The sequence below is a fragment of the Scatophagus argus genome, chromosome 17, assembly GCF_020382885.2.
Source record: "Scatophagus argus isolate fScaArg1 chromosome 17, fScaArg1.pri, whole genome shotgun sequence".
Taxonomy (NCBI): Eukaryota; Metazoa; Chordata; class Actinopteri; family Scatophagidae; genus Scatophagus; species Scatophagus argus.
This window is the reverse complement of record NC_058509.1, coordinates 21,209,407-21,234,228: the sequence shown is the minus strand read 5'-3', so window position 1 is coordinate 21,234,228 and position 24,822 is coordinate 21,209,407. Positions and strand designations below refer to the sequence as shown.

At 41.2% G+C, this 24,822-nt stretch overlaps 1 protein-coding gene across 2 annotated transcripts; it reads right to left on the bottom strand.

Moving 5' to 3' along the window:
* Positions 1–13,174: 13,174 nt before the first annotated feature.
* Positions 13,175–23,975, bottom strand: tmem200b (transmembrane protein 200B). 2 transcript variants are annotated; one of them, XM_046418282.1, is made up of 3 exons: positions 23,938–23,975; positions 23,511–23,694; positions 13,175–17,534 (listed from the first exon to the last, which is right to left on the bottom strand). In XM_046418282.1, the coding sequence occupies exon 3, from the start codon at positions 17,493–17,495 to the stop codon at positions 16,260–16,262; it is 1,236 nt and encodes a 411-aa protein (XP_046274238.1). In that variant the 5' UTR covers positions 17,496–17,534; positions 23,511–23,694; positions 23,938–23,975; the 3' UTR covers positions 13,175–16,259. The 2 variants fall into 2 exon arrangements, 1 of the variants encoding a protein (XP_046274238.1); XR_006845939.1 differs by lacking the exon at positions 13,175–17,534 and adding an exon at positions 21,354–21,786 and having other exon boundaries at positions 23,511–23,969.
* Positions 23,976–24,822: the final 847 nt, after the last annotated feature.

Sequence of the window (24,822 nt, the reverse complement as noted above, 5' to 3'; positions counted from 1 at the left end):
CACTCCAAAGGAGGAAAAACGAAATCACACTATAAAGATCTACAACAAAAAATCACTCAAAATAGAGGAATAGCTATGTCAAAATACTAACTAGAAACTAAGCTGTGCTATGAAAAGGTTAAACAAAACTCACTCAAGACAGAGGATTCAACAAAGAGATTCTTAACACGATTTCTATGACTGTGGCAAGGTACGCTGGCGTGATCATACGAAGACGAAACACACTGACACAAGACAAGGGAAACGCAGACTATTTGAACACACGAGGGTAATGGGAAACAGGTGGAAACACTCAGGTAATCGGGAAGACAATCAGACTGGAGACACGAGGAAGGGCAAGTGACCTGAAACGAGAGGAGAGTTATACTTCAAAATAAAACAGGAAATGACGAGACAAAAAACCCAAAACAAGACAATACCTCACCGCGGTGTGACACAAAGCTTCTTGCACCGTGGGAAATTATTAATAGCCGTTATGGTAATGGGCCGTACGCTGTTCGCACCCTATTGGGATGGGTTGTAAATGGTCCATTAAGAGGAAGGAAAGAATGGCTTTCCTGCAGTTACTGCTAACAGAATTTCGCTTTCCAGATTGGAGGATCTACTGATCACTCAGTATAACTTTAACGAGAAGTCTTCAGAAGAAACTGGAATGTCAAGGGAGGACTTAAGGTTCCTGCAAATTGTTGAAGAATCCATCCAACTCAAAGAAAATCACTATTGCTTTGACCTGCCATTCAAGACTGACAACAAAAAAAATCAAGCTGTAGTTGAACAGAGAGCCATGAGTTTGAAAAGGAAGTTCAAAGCAAAACAAAGAGTATCAACAGGAATATACACACTTCCTTGCTGATATCATTAAAAATGATTACGTTGAGCAGGTACCTCAGTATCAGCTGAAGCATGTTGATGGACAGGTATGGTAGATCATGGTACATCATCCTCATCATGGTGTGTATCACCTGAGAAAGAAAAAATTGAGAGTTGTGTTTCATTGTGGATCAAGTTTTAGAGGAATATCCCTGAACAATCAACTACTTCAAGGACCTGATTTAACCATTTCTTTGTTTGATGTCCTCACAAGGTTCAGGCAGAAACCAGTTGCCCTGATGGCAGACATCACAGCAATGTTCCACCAAGTACGAGTTTCGGAGAAACATGTCAACTTCCTGAGATTCCTCTGGTGGTGTAATGGTAATGTGACATAGAATCTGGTGGACTATAGGATGAAGGTTCATCTGTTTGGGGCGAGCGCTTCACCAAGCTGCACTAACTACACTCTGAGGAGAAACGGACAACAAGACTCACTTTCACCATGAAGTACTTAATACTATCCAACAGAATTTCTATGTCAATGCCTGTTTGAAGTCCGTACCCTCAGTCACAGATGCAATAAACCTGGTAAAAAACCTCACTGCTGCATGTGCCAAAGGGGGTTTTCAACTTGCTAAGTGGATGAGTAACAGCCGTGCAGTCCTTGCAAGCATGCCTGAGGAGCACAGGTCAAAAGCCACTAAAGACCTTGACTTGGACAAAGATCGCTTACCTGTCGAAAGAGCTCTTGGTCTCCACTGGTGTGCAGAAGCTGATGTCTTCATCTTCAAAATCACAGTGGAGGATCGCCCTTACACAAGAAGAACCACCATTAATTCTTCCTCCGAAGTGTAGGAACACTGCTGCTTCGCTTACCCTCAGTGTGCGGTGGCCGCTTTGTATATGACTGATCTGTCGCCGTGCTGCATGGATTCTAGCCACTGTGCATGTGGTCTTCTAGCTTGCTGCTTTCCGCTCTGCTTGTCGCCTCTGCTTCGCCGCTATTGAGACTGTTTTCTTTACGTTATTGTTTGGGCCTCGGTTTTCCGGCACCCGGCCTCGTCCCTTAGCGGCCGGTTTCAGCGGTAGTGGCTCAGTTCAGATTATGTGTGTGTGTGTGTGTGTGTCACATGGGGATCCGGTAATTGTGTTTTGGATGTATTGGCTTCTTTTTATGAATTGGTTGGTTATGTATTATTTAGTTTCTTGCGTTAATTAAACAACTTTGTTAACTTGTGGATTTAATAACTCTGGCCAGAGGTTTTCTTTTTTTTTTCTTTCTTTCTGTTTGTATGTTTATTTGTTAAGTTGCTGTGATGTACTGATTTAGTGACTTTTGTCCTATAATCCTTGTCAAACACCCACCCTGTCCTGTTAACATCTTTCTTTTTCTCCATTGTCTATATATATTTTCATGGCTTAGTGGTGGCAATTATTGGGTGGCTAAATTGGGTGTGAAAGTTGATAAAATGCTCAGGAAAGAGCTACAACTGGATTTACCACCATCCATTTTCTGGACTGACAGTATGACTGTGCTGAGCTATGTGGCAAATGAAACCTAGAGATTTCATACATTTGTAGCAAACAGAGTGGCTGTGATCCGGGAAGCTACAAATGTTGCTCAATGAAGGAACTAAGTTGAATCCAGCTGATGAGGCCTCAAGGGGATTATCAGTAAAGGACTTCATGGAGAATGCACGCTGGTTAAGTGGACCAGAACTTCTTCTTGATAAGGAAGAAGATTGGCCAAAGTCCAGCACAGACCAGCAGTTCGTTTAGGTGGATGATCCTGAGGTCAAGCGGGACTTTGTTGTTAATTTGACCATCTGCGAAGATGCACATTGTGCTACTAGCAAGTTGCTGCATTACTTCTTGGACTGGATGAAACTGAAAATTTCAGTGGCATGGTTTTTAAAACTTAAGAATATACTTCTGGAACTGAGAATGCAAAGAAAGTCTCTTCAAGTCTCTTTTTGCAAAGGCAAGAATAACAGTGCGCTGTCAGACAAAGTTGAAGAGGAGATGCAAAAAATAAGGTGAAGGTGCATGCATTGACTCCAGACGATCTTTCCAAGCCAGAGACAGCCATCATTCACTTTTGCCAACAGGAGAGATTTCAAAAGGAAATCTTCGCTCTTGAAAATGGGAAATCTGTGGAAACAAGCAGTGGGATTCCCAAGCTGGATCCAGTGCTCCAAGATGGATTGCTACAGGTTGGGAGGGCAACTAAGAAAATTATCTATGCCTGAGGAGGTTAAACATCCAATCATTTTCTCTAAAGAAACAGCCCATAGCTAAACTCATCTTACAGCACATTCATGAACAAACAGGACATGGAGGACGGAATTATATATCTGATCTTTGTAAGAAATACTGGATCACTAATGCCAACTCAGCCAGCAGAAAAAACATCTCCATGTGTGTCAGGTCCTCCAAGGAATGCCTGGGGAGCAAAAAATGGCTGATTTACCTGTAGAAAGGATTCTGCCAGATCTCCCACGGTTTACCATGGTAGGAGTGGATTACTTTGGACCAATCGAGATAAAACAAGGTCGCAGTCTGGTAAAAAGATATGGAGTGATTTTTCCATGCATGACCTGCAGGGCAGGACATCTGGAGGTAGCCTACTCTTGCATAAACACTATTCGTCGGTTTATGTTTTGCCATGGTCAAGTCACGCATCTAAGATCAGATAATGGAATGGATCTGAAAGAGAATTAAGAGAAGCATTTGAGAACTGAAACAACAGCAAAATACAAAAAACTCTGTTACACAAGGGGATAGAATTTATCCTTTTCTTATTGTATATAGTATCTTCTGTGTTCTTACTGCTAGGTGTCTGTTTTGTACTAACCGGAGTCAAACTCCTTGTTTGTACACACAAACTTGGCCAATAAAGTTGATTCTGATTCTGATTCAATCCTCCCGCGGCCTCCCACTTTGTTAAGAAGGTGCTATATTCAGTTCTCAAACAGCAATCTTTGGACGAGTCCATTCTGAATGGCCGTTGAGTCCATTCTGAATGGCCGTCAAATCACAAAACAGTCTGATCATCCAAACGATTTGGAAGCACTCACTCCCAGTCACATTCTTTTGTTAAAATCTAAGCCACTTTTTCCACCCAGACTTTTCCAGCAGAGTGATCTATATGTCAAAAGAAGATGGAGACAGGTCCAATACTTATCTGACTCATTCTGGAAGCAATGGGTCAGAGAGTATTTTCCTCTGCTTCAGGAGAGGCAGAAGTGGACAAGACCTCAAAGTAATTTCACTGAAGGTGATATTGTAATCATCATGGAACCCAGTGCGCCACATGGTTCGTGGCTGCTGGGAAAGGTAACTGCAACCTATCCTGACAAAAAGGGTCTGGTACGGTCAGTGCAACTTAAGATTAAAACAGGTTACTTGGCAAGGCCTGTAACAAAACTTTGCCTACTGGGAACACATGGGAAAAGGACACAGTTTTTACCGTGACGGCGATTCACAACTTTTTGGTTTTCCTTTATTTTTCGTAATTGATTTCACCACCAGTAGATATCATCCTTATCAATAAGATCAACTGTTTTTTTGTCATCTGCAATACTGAACACCTTCAATAAATGGAAACGGATCTAATCAAAGGCAAGTTTTTAGACTTTCTATTTAGATTATTGCTTAAACCCATGCTGCAGGTGACTCATTTTTTGTTTTGACAGTCACCATTCACCACCAGTCACTACTTTCCTTTTCTTTCAAAGAGAACTGACAAGACAGAGCAACTGGCTTGATCAGAGTCCGGACAGCAGGTAAGGGTGAACTTTAAACAACACTGAGCTAATAAACAAAAGTAGATATTTGTTCTTGATGGTGATGTGATTCAAACCCCGGAAGTCAATACAGGTTCTCAATGTCTTGTCCTTTTTGACCACGAAGAAAAAGTCTCCCTCTAGTGGCAAGGAGGATGAATGGATTATCTCCACCAGTAGGGAATCCCTTATATAACTCTCCATAGCTTCTCTTTTGTCATTGGAGAGATTATATAAATGACTAAACAGGAATGGCACACTGGGAAGCAAGCTGATAACACAGTCATATGGCCTATGTGGTGGCAAAAGGATTTCTCTTCACTGAACGCTTTGGCTAAATTGTGATATTCGGGGTGGGAATAGAGGCCGGATTTAATTCTACTACTGACTGATTTATGTGGGGATTGCATATTTTTAGCTACACATTGTCACGCCGTGTTGGTCTTGCTTGTGCCTGTTTTCTGAGGCTCCGGTCGTCCGCCATTTTGAGTTCCAGTGCTTCGATACCTTCACCACGGGCCAGGCCATTTGCCGCCGTGGTCCACAACCACTCCAGTGCCGACTCCAAGGGTTTGCCGTCTGCCGTCTCAGGTCTCCGCACCACAGTGGACGGGCCGCAGCTCATTGTTAAAGGGCTGGGTCTGCCTGTACTCCATGCCACAGCATTCCCTCACCACAGCAGACCTCCACGTCACAGCATTTTCTCGCCTTGGCAGACCTTTTTGCCATGCCTTGTCAGGATGCCTTGTCTCACTAGGCCTCCACACCATGTCTCGTCAGGTCTCGTCACATCTCATCAGGCCACCTCGTCACGCCAGGCTGCCACGCCACACCTGGCCACCTCACTAAGTCAGGCTGCCACAGAGCCCAGTCTTCAGCCTACAGGGGACCCAGCAGCGACTCTGGGATTGGTGGTTCACCCAGGCCCTGCACTCAGGCAGACCTCCTGAGACCTCATGTCGGGTTCAGGCCCAGTATTTGGGTAGACCGCCTGAGACGTCAAACCCCACTTTTTCCTTCTTGTTGCTCCTTGTTTTTCCCTCTTTCCTGGACCCCCTCCACTCGCCCAGGCTGGTTGATTTTGGGCTGAACATTTTATTTTGTAGGAACATTTTTGGTTATTTGTGAAGAGACATCTGGGATCTGTCCCTTAATGGGGGGTTCTGTCACACTGTGTTGGTCTCGGTTGTGCCTGTTTTCTGGTCCACATGTTGTGTTTCATGTTTGTCTCATCTTGTGTATTTGTTTCCATGTGTTATGTTCCAGATTTTTGTCATGTCCTGTTTTATTTTGAAAGCGTCACTGTGTGTCTCTGTTTCATGTAGTTTTACTTCAGTTTCCCTTGATTGCTTTCTCCTCCCTAATGTGTTTTACCTGTGTCTTGTTATATTGTCTATTTAGTCCTCATCTTCCCCATCACTGTTGTCAGTTCGTTACTTGTGTTTGGTGTTTGTCTTCATGCCAGGAATTCCTTTGTCTGATCATTCCATGTTTTTTCATCACCACAGTTTTCATGATCCCTTTTCCACAGTGTGTGATTTTGAGTTTTCTTTTTTTTTTTTAATCATTAAAAACATTATTCTGGACTCTTCCTCCCTGTCTCTCTTTGAGACTCGGCATCGGGGTTCAGCCCTCTGTGTTAGCGACCCGTCGTGACACATATAACCCTGAATCAGTGGAATCTCCTGAGCAAAGATGGTCTTCAGGGAGAGAGTCAGATACGATGGAACAATGCAATTAGACACCTTTGCCGACAGATGGCCATCTAAGGCTGTAGCTGAGAGCTGAGTGGGTGATTGAAGGGTGATTGAAGTTGAAGAGCCACCTCCCTATCTAAAAAGTTATCCTGAGCTCCAGAATCAATTAGGGCTAGTAAGGGTAGAGATAATCATTGCAATGTGGGGCAGATGACATATCAATGTCAGTTTGGCTCATTAGTATCCCCACCTTTACTGATGAGCCTGGACTTTTGGTCGAATAGGCTAGAAGTGTCCCTTCTGATCACAATTAATGCACTCGCTCACGGCATAGTGGCCTTCTCCCTCCTCTGGAGTTAAGCGAGATCTTACAAGTTGTATGGCTTTTTCTTAAGTCTGAGGGACAGTGGGGGAGGAAGCAGGTAACACCTGACAGCCGGACAGCAGAGGAACAGAAAGACAGGGAAGCCACAGGATGAGGATGTGGATATGCAGCCTTTTCTCTCTTCCACTGAAGAAGCCTATTATCTAGGCAAATGGCAAGAGAAACAAGAGAGTTTAAATTTCAGAGTCATCTTGGGTGAATAACTCATCCTTAAGCTGTTCACTCAGCCCTTTAAAGAATGCTCCTTGCAAAACTTTGTTCCAGCAGGAGTCAACATCCTAAGTCCAAAACTCAGTCTAAGTCCCCGCTGTATGATGATTATCCGAAAGCTGGCTACACAACTCATCCCCAACTCCGCTATGCAGCTAGTGGGCCACACTAGCTACTGGCAGAATAGGGGTAGTGAGTTTGAGTAAGAGCAAAGGAGAGGGACTCTGCATCTACATTCACAATGACAGACGCATGAACAGCAGGACTGTGACCAGACATGGTGTGAAGCCCTCTTTATGTTGTGTAGACCCTATTTGTTTCGAGATCTTCAAGAAGTGTTGTTACCATCACTGCTGTTTATATCCCTCCCAGTGCTAATGTCAGCATTGGACAGCTACTAGCCATGGTGAACAAACAGCAGCGAGCCTACCCTGATGGTATGCACATTTTAGCAAGGGAATTCAATCAAGCTAGTTTAAAAATGGTACTCCCCAAGTTTTTTTTAACATGTGACCTGTGTGACTAGGAGTAATACCCTGGACCATGTTTACTCCAACATCCAGCATACATACAGGACTGTGCTCAGGAGAAGTGGCCAGTTGCCCAGTTGCCCACTGGAACACCTTGACACACCATGTTACCTCTACCTATTTATTATGTCTTTGAGAACATCCTGACCTGAGTTTTTACGGTGGAATACACCACTTGAGTTGCTGCTAACAATTTCATTGTATGCACCTATACAATGACAATAAAGACTTCTGATTCTGATTTTGGTTATGTTCCTGTTTCCCTGCTTTGAACTTAAAAGTCAATTGGATGCATTACCAAGGTGATCAGGGTGGTAAAAAGGAACAAAACAATTTAAATCTCTCAAAAAAGGCATCAAATGAGTTAACATGTTAACTCAGACTTGAACAAACTACCTCTGCCGTATCCAAGGCCCTGCCTTTTAAAAGTCCAAAAATTCTGTTTACTTTTGACTGATTCCTGGGAAAGGTCAGCAGCTTTTACTTAAAAATCATAGAAAGTTATTGAAGGAATCCACGATAAGCCAGTTCCCCAGGAAACGGGATAGGTTAAGTGGTAATCACCAAGACCTGAGTGAGTTGTCACCTGATCAGATGTTGTCGGGGTTGGTCTCAACATGGCAGGAACTGGAAGACCTGCCAATGAGAGATAACTGCCTGGTTAGCTAAGATATTTGTGAAGCTATTACCTGAATATTTTCTAGAACATAATGAATTAACTGGTTATGCTTGCCTAATGTGGATCCCTGGGTGGAGAGACCCTTCTGAAAATTTGTTTGCTTGGGTAGAATGTCTTTGGGGTCCAGATCATTCTGTTATGATTACTATTGCTTAGAACATGTGAGCAGAATGACTCAAATGTGCAAGAAGGAGAAGCAGAGCTGGGCAGGGCCAGGAGAGACAGAGGCAGTCAAACTAAAGGAAGCAAAAATTTAGCTAAATGCTGGTCCGAACCACATAACCCAAAGGTGATTGTATGATCTGGTAGAGATGACTTGAATGAACTGGTCCTTAAATACTGATGCTTGGAGTGGAGTTGATTGTGGTGGAAGAGCTGCAGCTGTGTAGGTGAGTTGGTGGGAAAAAAGTAGGTCAGCAAGGCCCAGCTCTGCTCAACACAGATACAAACACACAAACACACACATCTGGAGAACAGATGGAGACAAAACAAAGACACGGGACAAAGGGAGAAACACAGAAGGACATAAGGAAATACAGGGGACAGTAACCACAACCCTGCAGCTGCTTGTGGTCTGTCATGGATGTACAAGAGCTTCAGGTCTGTTTGACAAAGGGCAATGTTTCATTACGCACACATGCAGTGTAGAGAGCCAGCAGACAGGATTAAGTATATGCTTCTTGTGCTTCAGAACAACAGAGAATAACATTTTATTTCTCTGATTCACTGCTGATGACACTCCCTCTCTTTGATCACTTTCAAACATTTCTGTCACTACTGCTCTTCTCTCTCTGTATCTTCCTCTATCTTTTTCTCATCTGTTGACCTGGGGAAGTATAGTTGACTTTGAATGGTGTGTTTGCAGACAGCAACTGATGTATCCTGCTTTGCATATCTTAAAATCATGATAGGTTTTTTTTTCCACAATAAAGACAACAATGGTAATTAAGTCCCTGCGTACCTTAAATTTAACATGGTCACTGGTATCAGCCTTCCATGTTTCAACGGCAGACAAGTTCTTAAACAGAGAAAATGTGAATGGAAAGTATATCTTATTGTAATGTTTGTCAGCATCGCTGAACATTTGATGATTCATCTTCATAATTGTAAATTCATACTGTATAAAGTCAATACTACACAGCAGTGGTCAGTTGCTGTTCGTACACACATCATTTGGCAGTTCTAGGGAAAGATAGTTGGTTGTTGAGCCTCGTTCCCAGGTTGTCAAATCACCACAAACCCAAAATGTCAGCATTTGACAACTGGGGAAATTACTGCATTACAACAGCAAGAACAAGAACAGCACTGGAAATATAAAAATACAAAAATACACATAAACATAAAATAGCATCTACCTACTTAACTCAACTAGAGCTCTGCATAAATAATAAATTCTTATGTACAGTGAATTCTAGTGTACAGTGATGACTGACAGTAAGTGACTAAAGTATTGCACAAGATGACTGCAGATGGACGACAGAGCTAACAATGTTCATTGTAGAGCCTGACAGCAGCAGGATGGAAAGGCCTGCGGAATCTCTCCTTCACACAGCGAGGGTGAATCAGTCTGTCACTGAAGCTGCTCTGCAGAGCAGACAGGGTGCCCTGCAGGGGGTGAGACTCATGGTCCAGGATAGATGTTAGTTTAGCCAGGAACCTTTTGTCCCCCACCTCCTGCACTGAGTCCAGAGGACCGCCCAGGACCAAGCTGGACTTTTTGATGATCTTGTCCAGCTTCTTCCTCTCCCTCTCTGTGATGCTGCTGCTCCAGCAGAAAACACCGTACATGGTGGCGGATGCCACCACAGAGGCATAGAAGATCTTCAGGAGTGGCCCTCTCACTCCAAAAGACCGCAGTTAGCATCATGTCCTGGTACTCCAGAGCATTCCAATACTGAAGAAGTCTTATGCCAATTGTAGTCACTCTCAAATTGACCAATTTGTTGATAGTGACTCTATTGCCCCGCTAAAAAAGAAACACTTAAAGCAAAAGAGACTAGGGCCATGGTATAATACTGAGGTTTGCATATTATATTAAAGCTAAATGCCCCCCCCCCACACACACACACACATTTCTGTTCAGCCCTGTAGCCAGGCTGACAGAGAGCCATAGTGCTGCCGAGCCTTGTATCCCTGTAACCCTCAGGAGCACTGACTTCATTAGAGACAAAATTCAACACCTGTTGACCTCAGTTGGTACAGATCTACCTTCAAACACAGAAGCCTTAGAAACAGCAGGAGAACACACTTGACCCAGAAGTTTTAAGCAACTATAGACCAATATCTAATCTTCCATTTTTCTCCAAGATCCTTGAGAGAACAGTTGCCAATCAGCTATGTGACTTTCTACATAGTAATAGTTTATTTGATTTAGATTTTCAATCTGACGTTAGAGTTCATCATAGTACAGAGGCAGCATTGGTCAAAGTCACAACTGACCTTCTACTGGCATCAAACGAGGGACTTATCTCTGTCCTGTTAGACCTTAGCGCTGCATTTGACCCCAATGACCATCCCATCTTATTATACAGATTGGAACACTTGGCAACTGGCATTAAAAGAACTGTGTTAAGCTGGTTCCAGTCCTATTTACCAGACTGATCTCAGTTTGTTCATGTTAATCATGCATTGTCCATACTCACAAAAGTTAGTCACGGAGTTCCCCAAGGTTCTGTGCTTGGGCCAATACTATTCATCCTTTATATGCTCCCCATCAGTGATTAGGTTATTAGGAAACACTCCATACATTTTCACTGTTGTGCAAATGACACACAATTGTACTTCAGGCATGTCTTAAAGACATAAAAATCTGTATGACAATTTTCTGCTTCTAAATTCAGACAAAACTGAAGTTGTTGTTCTGGGCCCTAAACACCTTAGAAACAAATTATCCAATGATATAGAAACTCTAGAGGGCTTAACCTTGGCCTCAAGCTCCACTGTAAGGAATCTAGGAGTTATTTTTCTGCACACATTTATATCCTATTAATGCATGTTGTGCTTTCTCGTCTCGCAGATTCCCATGGATCGTGGTTGGACCTCCTGCTGTGGTCCTGCTTGAAACCCACTGCAATTACTACTATTTAGTCAGAATTTATTTTAATTCCGTTACTGATTACTATGACTACAGCTGCTATCATTATTACTGTTACCACTATTGTCATCATAATCACCATAGTACTTTCTGTATACTTGATCATTATCATTATCTACAGTTCCAATACTTCTTTTATTATTGCTGCTACGCATCTCTAATTGTGTGCTCCTTCTCCCGCCCCCACCCTCACCCTTCTCTTTCTCTCTCTCAACCCAACCAGTCAAGGCAGATGGCCACCCACCTTGAGCCGCGGTCGCTCCAAGGTTTCTGCCTTCTAAAAGGCAGTTTTTCCTCGCCACTGTCGCCAAGTGCTTGCTCATGGGGGAATGTTGGGTTCTCTGTATTAGATAATTTAATTAAAGAGTTTGGTGTAGACCTGATCTAATTGGAAAGTGTCATGAGATAACTTTTGTTGTGAATTGGCGCTATATAAATAAACTGAATTGAATTGAATTAAGATATAGATTTTTCCAAACTGTGTCTGAGTCACCTAAATTTGCACCTGCCCATTATCTGATGGGAAATTACAATTGCAGACTACAGACTACTACCCCCAAATAATAAGCTTACCTACTATTAACACCATAATGTGTCAAATGTACTTGCCTCCTAAGTACTCTTATATTCTTGGATTAAAAATAATAATTGAATTTTAGCTTACAATTAATTTTAATTGAATGGAATCAATAACACAGCTCCAACACACTAATCTCACTCTTTTTCAACAACACTGTACTGCTATTCAAGATAACTTTCAAGATCTAAGATTAACAAATCCATCAGCTAACTTCATTCAAAGAACCAGGTTAGCTGGCTAACACATCAGCCTGGATAAACGGAACATCACCAAATTAGTGCTTAACCGTTGTTCAAAACATGATTATATTTTAAATGTTGGTTTGTGTTTCCTTTCCTTTTATGATGCAGCCATTGGTCTCACTGCAATTATCAGGAGCTTGACATTTCTTTGAATTACAGAAGGTAATCCTTCACTGTGAGTATCATATCTGCTTTTATTGTCTTCACGCTGGTGCAGTTGTAAATTCACACATCAACTTTGACAAATTGATTTCTGTAAGTGAAATAGATCACATTATGAACTATGTATTGTCTGTGCGCGTGTCTGTGTGTGTGCAAAATTTCTTGAATTCACAAATATTAATGATCACTCATAACTCATTCTGTCACTGTTTCACTAATCCGTGTTTGCGGGTTACTAATGTATTGGGTATATTAGCTAATGCACAACAGTCCAAATGATCCTGTATGCATTTCAGTCCATAGAACCATTCATTACAGTGACCTCTCATTCCTCATTTTACTCTGTTTTGATTGGCAGTGTGGTGTAATTTCAATCAGCTGAACAGATGGGAACAACAGCTCACATCTGGCAAAGAGGCTATAAGACAATCAGCAGTTTTTCACATCTGAACCCTCTAGCCATCCTGCATCCATCTAGCCATCTTCTGTCTTCCTGTGCTTTTGCAGCAGAGGGCAGAAGTCTTGCCTGCAAGCTTTATGAGCTGGTTAGAAAAGCAGAAGCCATCTTGTAAATTACCAGAGAAATGAAGAAGAAGGTCACCATGGGCTGCATACCAGCCCAGAAGGAATCATAAAATTTAATAAGACAGGGAAAAATTTGGAGGCTCTGCTGAGATTAATTGCAGCTGTGGAATTCCTGTCCACCTCTTCACCCCATCCTTGTTCAGGACTGCTTCAAAACATTAAGTTGATACTGTGCAGCAGGGGAGGAAAAATAAATCAATTTCTCACATTTTCATTCATGAGGCGATAAACTGAAAGTGGGCCTCACTGGTCCAGATCCCAGCTGTGTCCAGCCTGAAATATGTGGATATGGAATGAAAAGTCTCCTTTGCTGTGAGGAATGGGGTGGTGGAGAGACTATTACATGCCGCATACACATAACCAGATGCCAGTACTCTGAAATTGAATAAATGAGACAACAGCAAACAGGATCTGCTTTTGTTTCGGCTTATATTTACAACACAGGCATGACAATGCTGTTTCATTTGGTATTCGACACATTGATTGCTCTGTCAGATGACTCATATTGCTTGGTATACATTTAAAAGACACAGTGTCACCTATACACAACAGACAGCACAAACAAAAAGAAAGACCATCATCATCTCTCCTTCATTTTCTCCACAACACATATCCAACTCTGAGTTTAAATAATGATCACCAGCAGACCAACAGGAGGTGCCCCTGCTTTCATTACAAGCTAACAGTGGTGGAATGTAACTTAGTGCGTTTACTCAAGCACTGTACTTTTGAGTATTTCCATTTACTTCACACTTCTGCTACACTACGTCTCAGAGTCAAATGCTGTACTTTCCACTACCTTTAATACCTCTGTCTGACAGCTTTAGTTACTAGTTACTTTTCAGGTTACCTTTTCTCTTTCTATCCAATGAAAACCATGTATCTCCAAATTTGCGGAATGAGATTTTTTTGAAGTGTTACTTTATGTGTTCTTTAAATTTCCTACTCCTTAAGATAACTAAACTCTTTGAAAAGTCTCTTGATGAATGCATCATCATAATGCATCATCATAATTGCAGAATTTTTCATGAAAAGATGTGTGGTTCTCATGCTACAAACATATGATGATCTTATAGAATATGATGCATTGCTGTAGGCGAAACTACAAAACGGTGTATAAAATGGTTTTTATGAACTCAGCCTTCAACATCTACAGCGGTAAAATGCAACATACATGTTAAGGCAGCAGTAAAATTAATTCAAATTCACATGAGAAATACTGCAGTACCTTTACTTCTGATACTTTAAGTATATGCTTTTATTTAGGCAGGCTTTTGAATGCAGGATTTTTACTTGTGTTGGAGTAATTTCACAGTGTAGTATTAGTACCTCTACCTTAAGCAGAGGATCTGAATAATTCTTCCACCACTGCAAGCTGATTCTGTCATTATTTAGGATAATTAAAGTTTCTTACAACTTGGGTCTTGTTTTCATTGTTTTAGCAAAAATAATGTCACAAAACACAATCAGAAAATTGGACAAGTTTTTTGATACTTTGTTTACCAGTTATAAGCAAAATATAAACATTTAATAAATGCTTTATAATGTTATCATGTAGTAATAATACTGTTGTTATGTTTATTAACATACAGTATTTGTCATGAATCCCGACTTCTCCTGTGTAGATGTACTTTATAGTTTTCTAACAGCATTCTGTTGTTTTTCATTATTTGTTTACACAAGAGGTTGTAGCCATTGACAAATACATTACCAAAAACCAACATCTGCACACATCTACATTGTAGTGTATTATAAACCATTTATAAAAGACATAATATGTAGAATATTTCAATTGCTGTTTGTAAACACACAAGTCAAAGTTGGCTCCATACATGCGACTAATGTTACTTAGCTAGACAGTGAATGAAGAGACAGAGCAGTGGTTGTGTGTATCCACTCAGCCTGCTGGTGTATAGTGCACACACAGACAGATCTGCATGTCTTTATGACAGACGGAGATAGTGATGTTGTTCACTACATTTTTATAAAGTCTTTATAAACTTCACACTGTTATTCGCTGCGAGCTACATAGTGCTGCACAAAGGCTGAAACCCAAGAAACATCCCGACATGGCAAAGCACTACAAAAATAGAATACATTTTGTTTATAAATAATTAAGTGTGATTGTGTAAAATAAAACATAAGCATGATTGACATAATATACCAAAATAATAAACAAGGTTACTTGGCCATTTGCTGTTATGTTGTGTATGTACATGAGTGTGTATGTCTGTGTTGGTGAAAACACTGTAGCTTGTTAGTACAGAAGATGAATGTCCCAATTTGTCTTGCCCAAGTGCTTGCATGTCATCAACAGTTCGTGGGCACAGAAAGACCTGCACACAAGAATATAATAAATAAATGAAAACTTTCTTACAAAATGTCTGTTCTTACTGTTTTATAGTAAAGTGCTCAGTGCAGCAAGATTCTAGCAACATCATCTTTGGAGGAACGAATACAATTCATGCTGTGATGTGCTTTTTTGGCACATACTATGGTGATGTAAAGTATCAACAAGTAACATAAGCATATAGCACAAATTAATTCTGTACTGAGAGATTGAAAGGAAATATTAATTTGTTTGCAAAGTTCTGTTGTTGATGAAAATATTTACTAAAGTTTTTTTTAATGTTTTCAAGGCATGAGAACATTTTACATGCAAAATGTGTCATTTTGGCCAACAGTGCTCACTTTAGGCCTGTGTGTGTAGTGTTCTGAAAGTTTCACTTCTGAATGCACAAATGTAACCTGTAATGTAAACCTGTATTCAAAAAACCTTACATGACAAACTTCAATCACATTTTAGAGACAGCATTGAGTTCCCATATCTCAGTGATGAACATAGTGAAGACAATGGCATAGTAAAGGATACTGTAAAAATACAGGCCAGACCCAAGAAAATAAGACCCAAGTCAAACTAAACTGGAATTATCATTACTTCCTATACACATAACACCAACAATGACATAAATCTGCATATGTATTAAGATGTAACATACTGTACATCATTGCCATGCATTGCTTTTGGAATATGGTACCTCAGTTGAGGAAAAAAAAACCCAAAAAAAACAATTTAGTTGCCTTTGCAAAGAGCTGTCAACACTTTATGGGCTCAGCAGTCCAGGTAGTGTGGTTCAAAACTGATTGCACAGTGAAAACAGTCCCCTCTTCATCTTCCTGCACCCTTCTGTCGCTCCCTCACTGGAATCAGGCATACCCATTTTGGCAAAGAGCTGCAAGATGATTTCTTGCATTGCTTTGCTCATCAGTGACAGTGTAGGGTCTGTACGTTGTCTCTCTCCTCCTTCAGTTATATAAAATATGTGCCAACCCAGCCAATCAAAAATCATAACCTCAGTGTATCAATATTCTGCTTAAGATTGAGAAGAAAAATTTCGTACTCCTATTTTTCCTCTCCCCAAAAGAAAAACATAGTGCAGTTTTAGAATCCAGGTTAGAATATCATTACTCCTTGGATGTCATGGTGTTTCTTTCCATCACTGGAAAGGCCCAGAACCAAAGTTCTTATCCCACTGAGAGCACTGTTGCTCTAACTTGTCCAGCAGTTTGTCCACTGAGTCTTCTTTGTTCTCTAGTTTCAGATATCGTCTCCCACTGCCCAGGTCTAGCTGAGGCCAGCTTTGGTGAGTTTTCTCTTCCACAGCGTTCACAATCTGTCCGGGGATGTTCACACAAACCTGTGGACCAACCTCTCTCCTCATTGCTACCAGCTGATTTAAACGACCCTCCTCTCCAGCTGCATCGAATCCTTCCTTCAGACACACACCATTTCGGCCTATGTAATGGTTAGTCCTGTAGCTCATACTGTGGCAGCGCCTCGGCTGTGCAGATGAAACATCCACCTCATCCCCCAGGGTGGACATGGAGCTGGCAGACACCAGGCAGTTGTTGAGCTTGATGAATGGGGCGGGCTGTGAATTGAAGCTGGCACTACCGCTCTGCTCAACACCACTGTTAAAGTCTGTCTGACTGGAATTGCATGAGTTGGAGGTAGAGGAGTGGAGGGACGGTGGAGGCTCTGACTTCTGGTGGTGGAGAGCTTCTGTCTGATAGACACCCAGCACACTGTCCTCCTGGTCTCTGGGGTGCATGGTTTGAAGCAGGGGCTCAGAGCTGGCCAGCTGCTGCAGACACAGGATGTTGAGATGGGCAGCTGGTAAACTGCTCACCCACTGGTAATGTTTGGCAATCAAGCTGCTGGCTGCTGATACTTCTTTAATGTCGGCTGAGGGCACAGCTGTAGAGACAGAGCATATTACAGTACGCATCTGAGCAAGCAGCATCTGAGTTTCTCTGTCCCTGTTCTCATATAGGACTGTGTTGGCACATATGAGTATGAAGAGTCCAACCCCCATGATGACAGGTCCAAGCAGCTTCATCCGCTCACTGTGGATGAGGCTGGCTGTGGACAGCAGGCCCTTAGTTCCCAGACTCCAGCCAGAGGCCTGCGACTCAGACATACGTTCACCCTCTGCAGTTGTCAGGATAGATGATTTTGATATTTGATAGGGCCAGTATCCCGCCATAGCAAGAGCGGTGCCCACGACCACTACAATGACTCCTAACACTAAGAAAGCTCCAGGCATGGATCGGATGCGAAGCTTTCCTTGGATCACCCCATCCTTCTTCTTTCTGCCTCGTAAGGTGAAGCGAGACTTCCCTTGGCAGGAAGATAAAGTTGTTGTAACACCTCGGGCCTTCTGGGTCTTCATGGCACGGGTCAGTGCTCCTGGTTACACTCTGTCAAAAGACTTTGACAGTGAGGAAATTTCAAAAGTTAATGCTAGTATGAATACACATTTACAAGTCTTTCAGCTTTTCTTTTTTTTTTTAACTTTGCCTGATGTACCATACAAATTTGATGTGCCAATGAATACCTATGTGTAATTATGCATTTTTCTAGGTGTGCAAGATTTACTGGCATGTTGCGGTGAGTTTGCAGAGTGCAACAAACTGAACACCCCTTGTGTCACCCTTCTCTATGGTGGCCATTAAAACCATGAAAGTCCCATCTCTAGAGTCAGTGTTTGGTTTGTCTGTTCTTGGTTACTGTAGAAAGATGGCGGTACAATATGGCAGACTCCATGGAAGTGGTCCTGCTCTATCTGTAGATATGAAAGTTAAAAACAAAGCAATTTTGCACCAATAAAAGAATAATTATGATAATTATATCCATTTATGAATATAATATCCATTTCTCAAAAATAGGAGCTCCTAAATCCTACACACTGGACCTTATAAAGCCACTATCTGTACGGGTTGGTACCCACTGGTGTTAGTATCTAAAAAAGACAATGTGGCATACAGCAATACAAACCACTAACCGTCCTCCTCACGTATTCAAGCTGGAGACACATGGTCTGATATGTATTGCTCTGAGCTTGAGCTGAGCATATAAAAACCATGTTATCCTCACATAGAAATTAGACATATAGCAGCTGTAATATATACATTTATATAAATATAATCTCTGTCTCCTCCCCTCTCCCTCATTCATTCAAGCAAAGGCAGATGGCTGCCCACCTAGAGCTGGGGTCTGTTGTATGGTATGACTATTTTGAGATCATATCCAAGCTATTCAAGACGTAAATAAAAAACTGTCCCTTTATTGCGATATTTGGAGTCGCCAAGGACTGGAGAGCATTCATTTCAAAACCATTATACATTTTAGACTTTGTGTATTTATTACCATGAAGCCCAACCATCATCAGGGTGTCATGTTACCATATGTCATGTTTCATCTAAACTCCCTAGTATAACAGAAAAGAAGCATGCATATATATGTACAGTATACATTAAATACAGTATGAATTACTCCTGGCAGAGCTTGCAAACCTCTGAGCATGACCCAAACATCTGGCTTCAGAATAAGATTTTGTAGTAGGACCACATTTTTCCTTCTGAAATGCATTTTATCTGTCATCATGACAGACACATTACATGGATGTCTGTCATCCAGGCATATTTAGCCCTGCCCTAGTTCACTTTAGTCACCCCTTAGCCAGTGGTTGTTTACCACATACAGTCCTTTTTCAATGTAAATTATCACTGAAAATAATTAAGAGTGAAAGTCCATTCCAAATATTCTAAATCTTTCATGTCTGCCAGGAGCTTGTAAATTCAGTGTGCAAATAAAGGTAGTGAAAGACTTGCACATGCTTTTCCTCTGTTCCCACATGGTCATAAACAAAGTGGAGTGAAATGGAAAAACCGCCTCAAACACTGACTGCAATTACTGAGAGGTCCTGAGCATTTTAGAATGAAAGTAAAATGTTCCCACCATGCCGACTGTCAGACACCTCACAACCAAGCCATTTCTCCTTCTTCCTGGTGTAAATATTCATGTACAGATGGACCTCACAGCATTTAATAAAAAGCCTTTTACATAAGCTTTTGGTTCCCTGGCTTCAGATCGGTCAAACAACAGGAAAAAGTCAGGCCCCCACCTCACCCTTAAGCAAAAACAGATTTCATTTTGGTGAGGACACTACTAATATAATGAGCTAAATTTGATTTAATTAAAAGACAGGTTAGCAAGATCACCTTACTGGCATCAGAGCACTTTTGTTTATGTCACCACTTTGATAATATTCATGCAACTTCTGTTCAGCATTATTCCTAAGGTCATCCACACTCCCCGCAGTGGCGCTACTCCATGCCAGGTTGCCCTGCTGGGGAACCACTGGATGAGTTGATGAACAACTCACCAGCTTTCAAAATTCAAAACTTATCTCAGATTCATGTCTGTTGAAGGCTCATTGTCTGTATCTGTCTTTAACCCATTAATGTCCCAGGAGGAATTGTGTAATTTCCTTTACAATCCTTAAAGTCCCAGCTGAGCTGAACATAATTTTTTCAAATTATGAAGCTACAGTTCAAGTTTTTCATAACATCCTTCTTTGGTCATTAATAACCAATGGTTATTTTGGTTAATGGTTTTTTTTCCTGTATGTTTGTTTGTTTGTTTGTTTTTACACAAACTCACCTGTCCCCACAACTGCAAGAATACGCTTCCACGTAGAAACTCACACTCACTTACACACTTTCTCACTTACATTAATTTCCTGGAGACTTACCCTAATCAGATTTGTCTACCAATTAAGCTACAAAAAAATTTTGATTTTGTCATGTATAGCCACATGTCTTGCCAGCAAAATTTCAATCAATGCATTGAAAGGATTTAGTCTTAAATTGTCGAACTGTTTTTCTGTTATTCAAACCCATCCTTATGAATGAAATCATATCAAGTAGTATTGTGTCAAACTCATCATATTCTTCATGGGGACTGCTGTAGAGAATGTCATGAGATAACCTTTGTTGTGAATTGGCACTGTATAAATAAACTGAATTGAAACGAATTGAAAATCTATTGCTAATCACAGATGATGTAGCTATTATATTTCAGCAGCGACTAATAAGCAGTAAAAAAGTCACAATAAAGCCATAAAACCACAAAACGTTATTTAACCTATTATTCAACCTAATAAACTGATAATAAATTACATTTTAAATAATGGAACTAAATCCAGATTTACACAATCAGTGTTTACAAAGTCACACTGTGTATGGGGCTGGAGAGACTGTGAAAGATGTTGCTTGTAGAGACAAACCCTGACTGAAATAAATCCCAACTCTACAGTTCTCTTCCATTCTACAGAGCTTTGTAGCTGTTTTTCACCTGCTCTCATCATCCTTGTTTCAGAGGGAGGAAAATGACTGGTCTTTCTGGTTAATGAGTTCAGTTTCAGGCTACACACACCCACGCACACACACACACACACACACACACACACACCCTCCATGCCTGCCATTGTTCCTTAGCTTACACGTAATGTACAGTAGTGTATTCTGGCTGTTTGGGGTGAATAAACACAAGTTGTTCTGCAGTAAAGCTCACATGTGTGACCACATGCCAATTTTGAAGTGTATTAAAATGGAGCAATTCTGGAGAAAAGCATGTAATTTATTAATCTCATCCCCAGGTTGTCAGCACTGGTGATGCATGGAATCGGCAGTCTCCATGAATTGTTTTTAATATTTGAATAGAATTTCTTCCATTTGCCTGGGACATTGAAATTTTCCAGGACACATGCCATACTATGGCAAGACGCCTGGCATTTATTTAGACAGCTGGTTACTGTCGCAGTGAAATGCTGCATTCAATTTGTTAAGTGGTTTCCCGAGTTATTTTACCATTTCCAAAGCAGGAAGCGATAAATCGAACGCCACATGTAGTCAGAATTCCAACTCGTCAACTTTGACCTTAGAAGGTCACAGAGTTTGCGAACAAGATGGCTGTCCAGAGCATCAACTGTAAATAAAAGCTGTGGTTTTGTATGTTTTTAGTACTTTTGTCTTTCTTACGTCCAATGTAGTAAGCTGTATACAGAATACTGTCTTACTGCTGCCTATAGGCATACAGCTATGGTCTTTTAAGGTTTGAAATACCACATAACGTGTTGTTTATCAGCTGGTGCTGCTTGTAACCGTTCGATGTCGCTATAACAACAATGGCTGAATAAGGTTACAAACAAGCTGTCTTGTGTTGAGGCAAATAAAATGCATCCAGCTTTTTACGAACGTGATGTCACTCCAAGTCTAGAGTTACAACTTATGAGTACAAATGGAATGCAGGGTATGTCCCAGAACATGACTTCCTTTGCAGTAGTAGTTGAAACTGCACAGTCAAATTACTTGTGCCTATGTGTTACAGCATGTCCACTTCCTCCCACTGAACAAAGAAGAAGCTAAAATATCCCTGATAAGAGTGCTGCCATCCTGCTCTTGTTTGTGTCTGTGCAGCAGTGATGGAGCCGTGGAGCCAGGATAACAAGACGTCACCCTTTTATAGCCATTAAATCAGTGGTTCACAATAGCAGATTGCTGACTAGAGGTGAGAGCAGAGGTTCATCAATCCTGTCTTTATCCTGTGCCTCATTTGATTAACAGGTGCTGCTGGATGTGTATGTTACTCTACTGCTGGTACTGCTGGCAAACTCTGCTCTGTGAGAGAGACAGACAGACAGACAGACAGACAGACAGAGAGAGGGAGAGAGAGAAGGAAAGCAAATATTTTTCTTTTTGTCGAGGCATCAAAAGAGGTATTGAGTATTGTGTTGTTTTTAGACCAATATTGTAGTTTAAAATTCTGGAATAGTGACAACCTTTGATCTAACCAACAGTCGAAAACCCAAAGACTCTTCACTTCATCATAATGGACAAAGAAGAGCAGCAAATCCTTACATTTAAGTTGCTGGAACCAGCAAATGTTTGATATTTTTGGCTTAAATATTAATGAAAAAAATTGCTCATCAAATAGTGGATTCTTTTGATTGACCAACTGACTAATTGAGGCAGTTCTATGTGTCTTATGTAACATGCTCAACAGTGGCAGGCCACATGCGCACCAACAATAAAAGGCTCACAGTTACACCACCCTGCAACCATCCCAAACTGCAAATCCATTTTACAACTCAGTGTTTTACGACCTTGTTTGTCAGTAGCACAAATGGGGGATGGGAATGCCCATGCAATAGCTTTTAGCCCTGTAAGCTAGTTTAGCTGTTTGAAGGCTTGCTAATGAGCTTATAATTACCAGCTGATCTTATTCACATTTTCTCACTTCAATCGAAGTCAATATACTGAGCTCTGAAGGCCAGGAGTTTAAGTCTTACTATTTTCTCTCAGGTTAGAGTTAAGGTTACATACAGCATAATCAGGTTGCATGTAAAATGGCAAATTTTAGAAGAACTAACATCGTTCCATTATAGATGCCTACAGTTTTAGTTAATCAACCTTGTGAGCCAATACCAATTATCTCAAAATGTCAGAAAGTGGCCCAATTCATCAGCTGACTGATTAGTGGTCGACCACTTTTCCTAGCACTATTCCTAAATAATATAATGGTTGGTAGGGTTGACAAATGTAAAAGTTGTGCAGAGGGTTCCAGGTTCCTTTCTTTTTCCAGAGTTTTAAACCACATCTCCTGACTGGATCATAACCACTGGTTACACGATGACAAGTGACGCTTCACCATGGTGATGAAGACAGTGAGATGCATGTGATTAGATGCTCCAGAAAACTAGTGTGTCAACTTGAGCTAAGAATATAAGTCAAGCTGGTCCCAGGGTCAAAAATGAACTTTTACATTTAAAGAGGCTTAAAACAACGGGAAGGTGAAAAGGCAAACTATAATACTCAAAGGTCAATCTCAAATTCACATTGGACCATTTTCTAATTTCTGCAGTCATGTGTATAGAACACAAACAACATCAAGTACTCATACTCTCAGACACATTTTTATATTTTCCTGACATTTCACACACCAAATAACTGATCAGAAATCTTTGGACAATTCAGCAAAAATGAAAACAATAAAATGAAAAGAATTTGCTGCTCTTTCATGTTATGGTTAATCTGTATGTTATCTTATGCAGCTGCTGAGATGTTTGGCTCATCTTGTTACATATTTCTGCTTGTTGTTGACATCTGACTTTAAACTCATATCATGCTACATTATATCAAAATATATATAACAACTGTACAGGAAATGTTGAGAAACGCTGTGTTATTCATACAGCAGAATGTCATTTAACATGGCCCTTTCCTTTCTGGAGTATAGGACTGCAGTAACACAAACATGTCCACCCGGAGAACAAATGATAAGACTAGCTGATTCACAGCGGACAGCATTCACCAGCTCTGACACAAGTTACCGAAGGCTGTACCTTAATGTGGATACACATCTGATCCTCCAGCACGCCGACATCTCATTTCATTACACAGCACAAGTATGCGCTGGAATGCACTTCTTTCAAGACGCATCCTCATCACCCCGGTCATCTTCTGTTTTCCAGCCAGCACCGGAAGCTGAACTGTAGCCAATTCACTACTGGAGAGCCACAAGTTGTGCTTTATGAAGGGATTAAACAAAGTGTGTGGAGATAATGAGGGAAAAAAGCACGGTGTGGAAGGATGGAACCAGAAGCCTAAAACATCTGAGAGGATCTATTCTGTGATGCAAATGCAACAAAAGCGACCCGCGGTGAGAAGCTCTACTGAGGCAGGCGAAACCCGCTGAAACCATCTTTAAACATCCAGTTCTGAAAGCCCGAGCATACAGTGTCTTCAGACGACAGGAGCAAAGCGTTTTACCTTCACATTAACGATGGACAGCCGTGCCGTGCCGTGCCGTGCCGTGCTTGACTATCCCCCCTGAAATGAAGGCTGGAGACACAGCACAGTGTGTCTGACTGGCCGTGCTGCTGCATTCCTCTTGACAGCGCACACCAACTCGCCACACACACTGTCATTTATCAAACACACACACACACACACACTGTTAATTTAATTCAGCTGCTCCTAACTGATCCTCTACGGGCTTTTTTTGGTCTATACAATCTTACAGAAACTTGCCTACATTTCCCGGATGCTGTTGCAACTTGTTTATAGTTTTCTGAATGTGAATACACACAATATCCTGATTTGAAATGAATAGTCTCCAGGGTGTCCACAATCCCGGCTGTTAACTCCATTCAAACGTATTCACAGCAGGCAGACGACTGATGTCATCACCAACCCCTCCGTCTCGGAGAGCCTCACGGGGGGATAAGAAATCCAGACAAGCCGCTCCATTCCTCTCCGCTCGGCTCTAAGGGAAACAACACAGTCAAGTGAGCAGCAACTAAATAATAGTTGCTGCTCACACACACACACACACACACACACATTCATACACACATCACACACACACTCAGAACACCCTGTGCCTTTCAAAGTAAAAGCATTCCCAAGACCCCACATGACCAAAAAAACAACAACAACAAAAAACAAAACAAAACACCGAGTGCCTCCAGACAAAGTTAGAGAAAGTCTCTAAACTCTAGTAACTAACTATTCAAGTATCCTATAACCAAGATTTCTATTAATCAGAAGTCAAAGCATGGACTGAGGTCCACCCTCCTTACAAAACTAGGATCTGACACTAAAAAGATAGGTTACAATATAATTATGCTTAAGTATTGGTATTCTCCATATTCT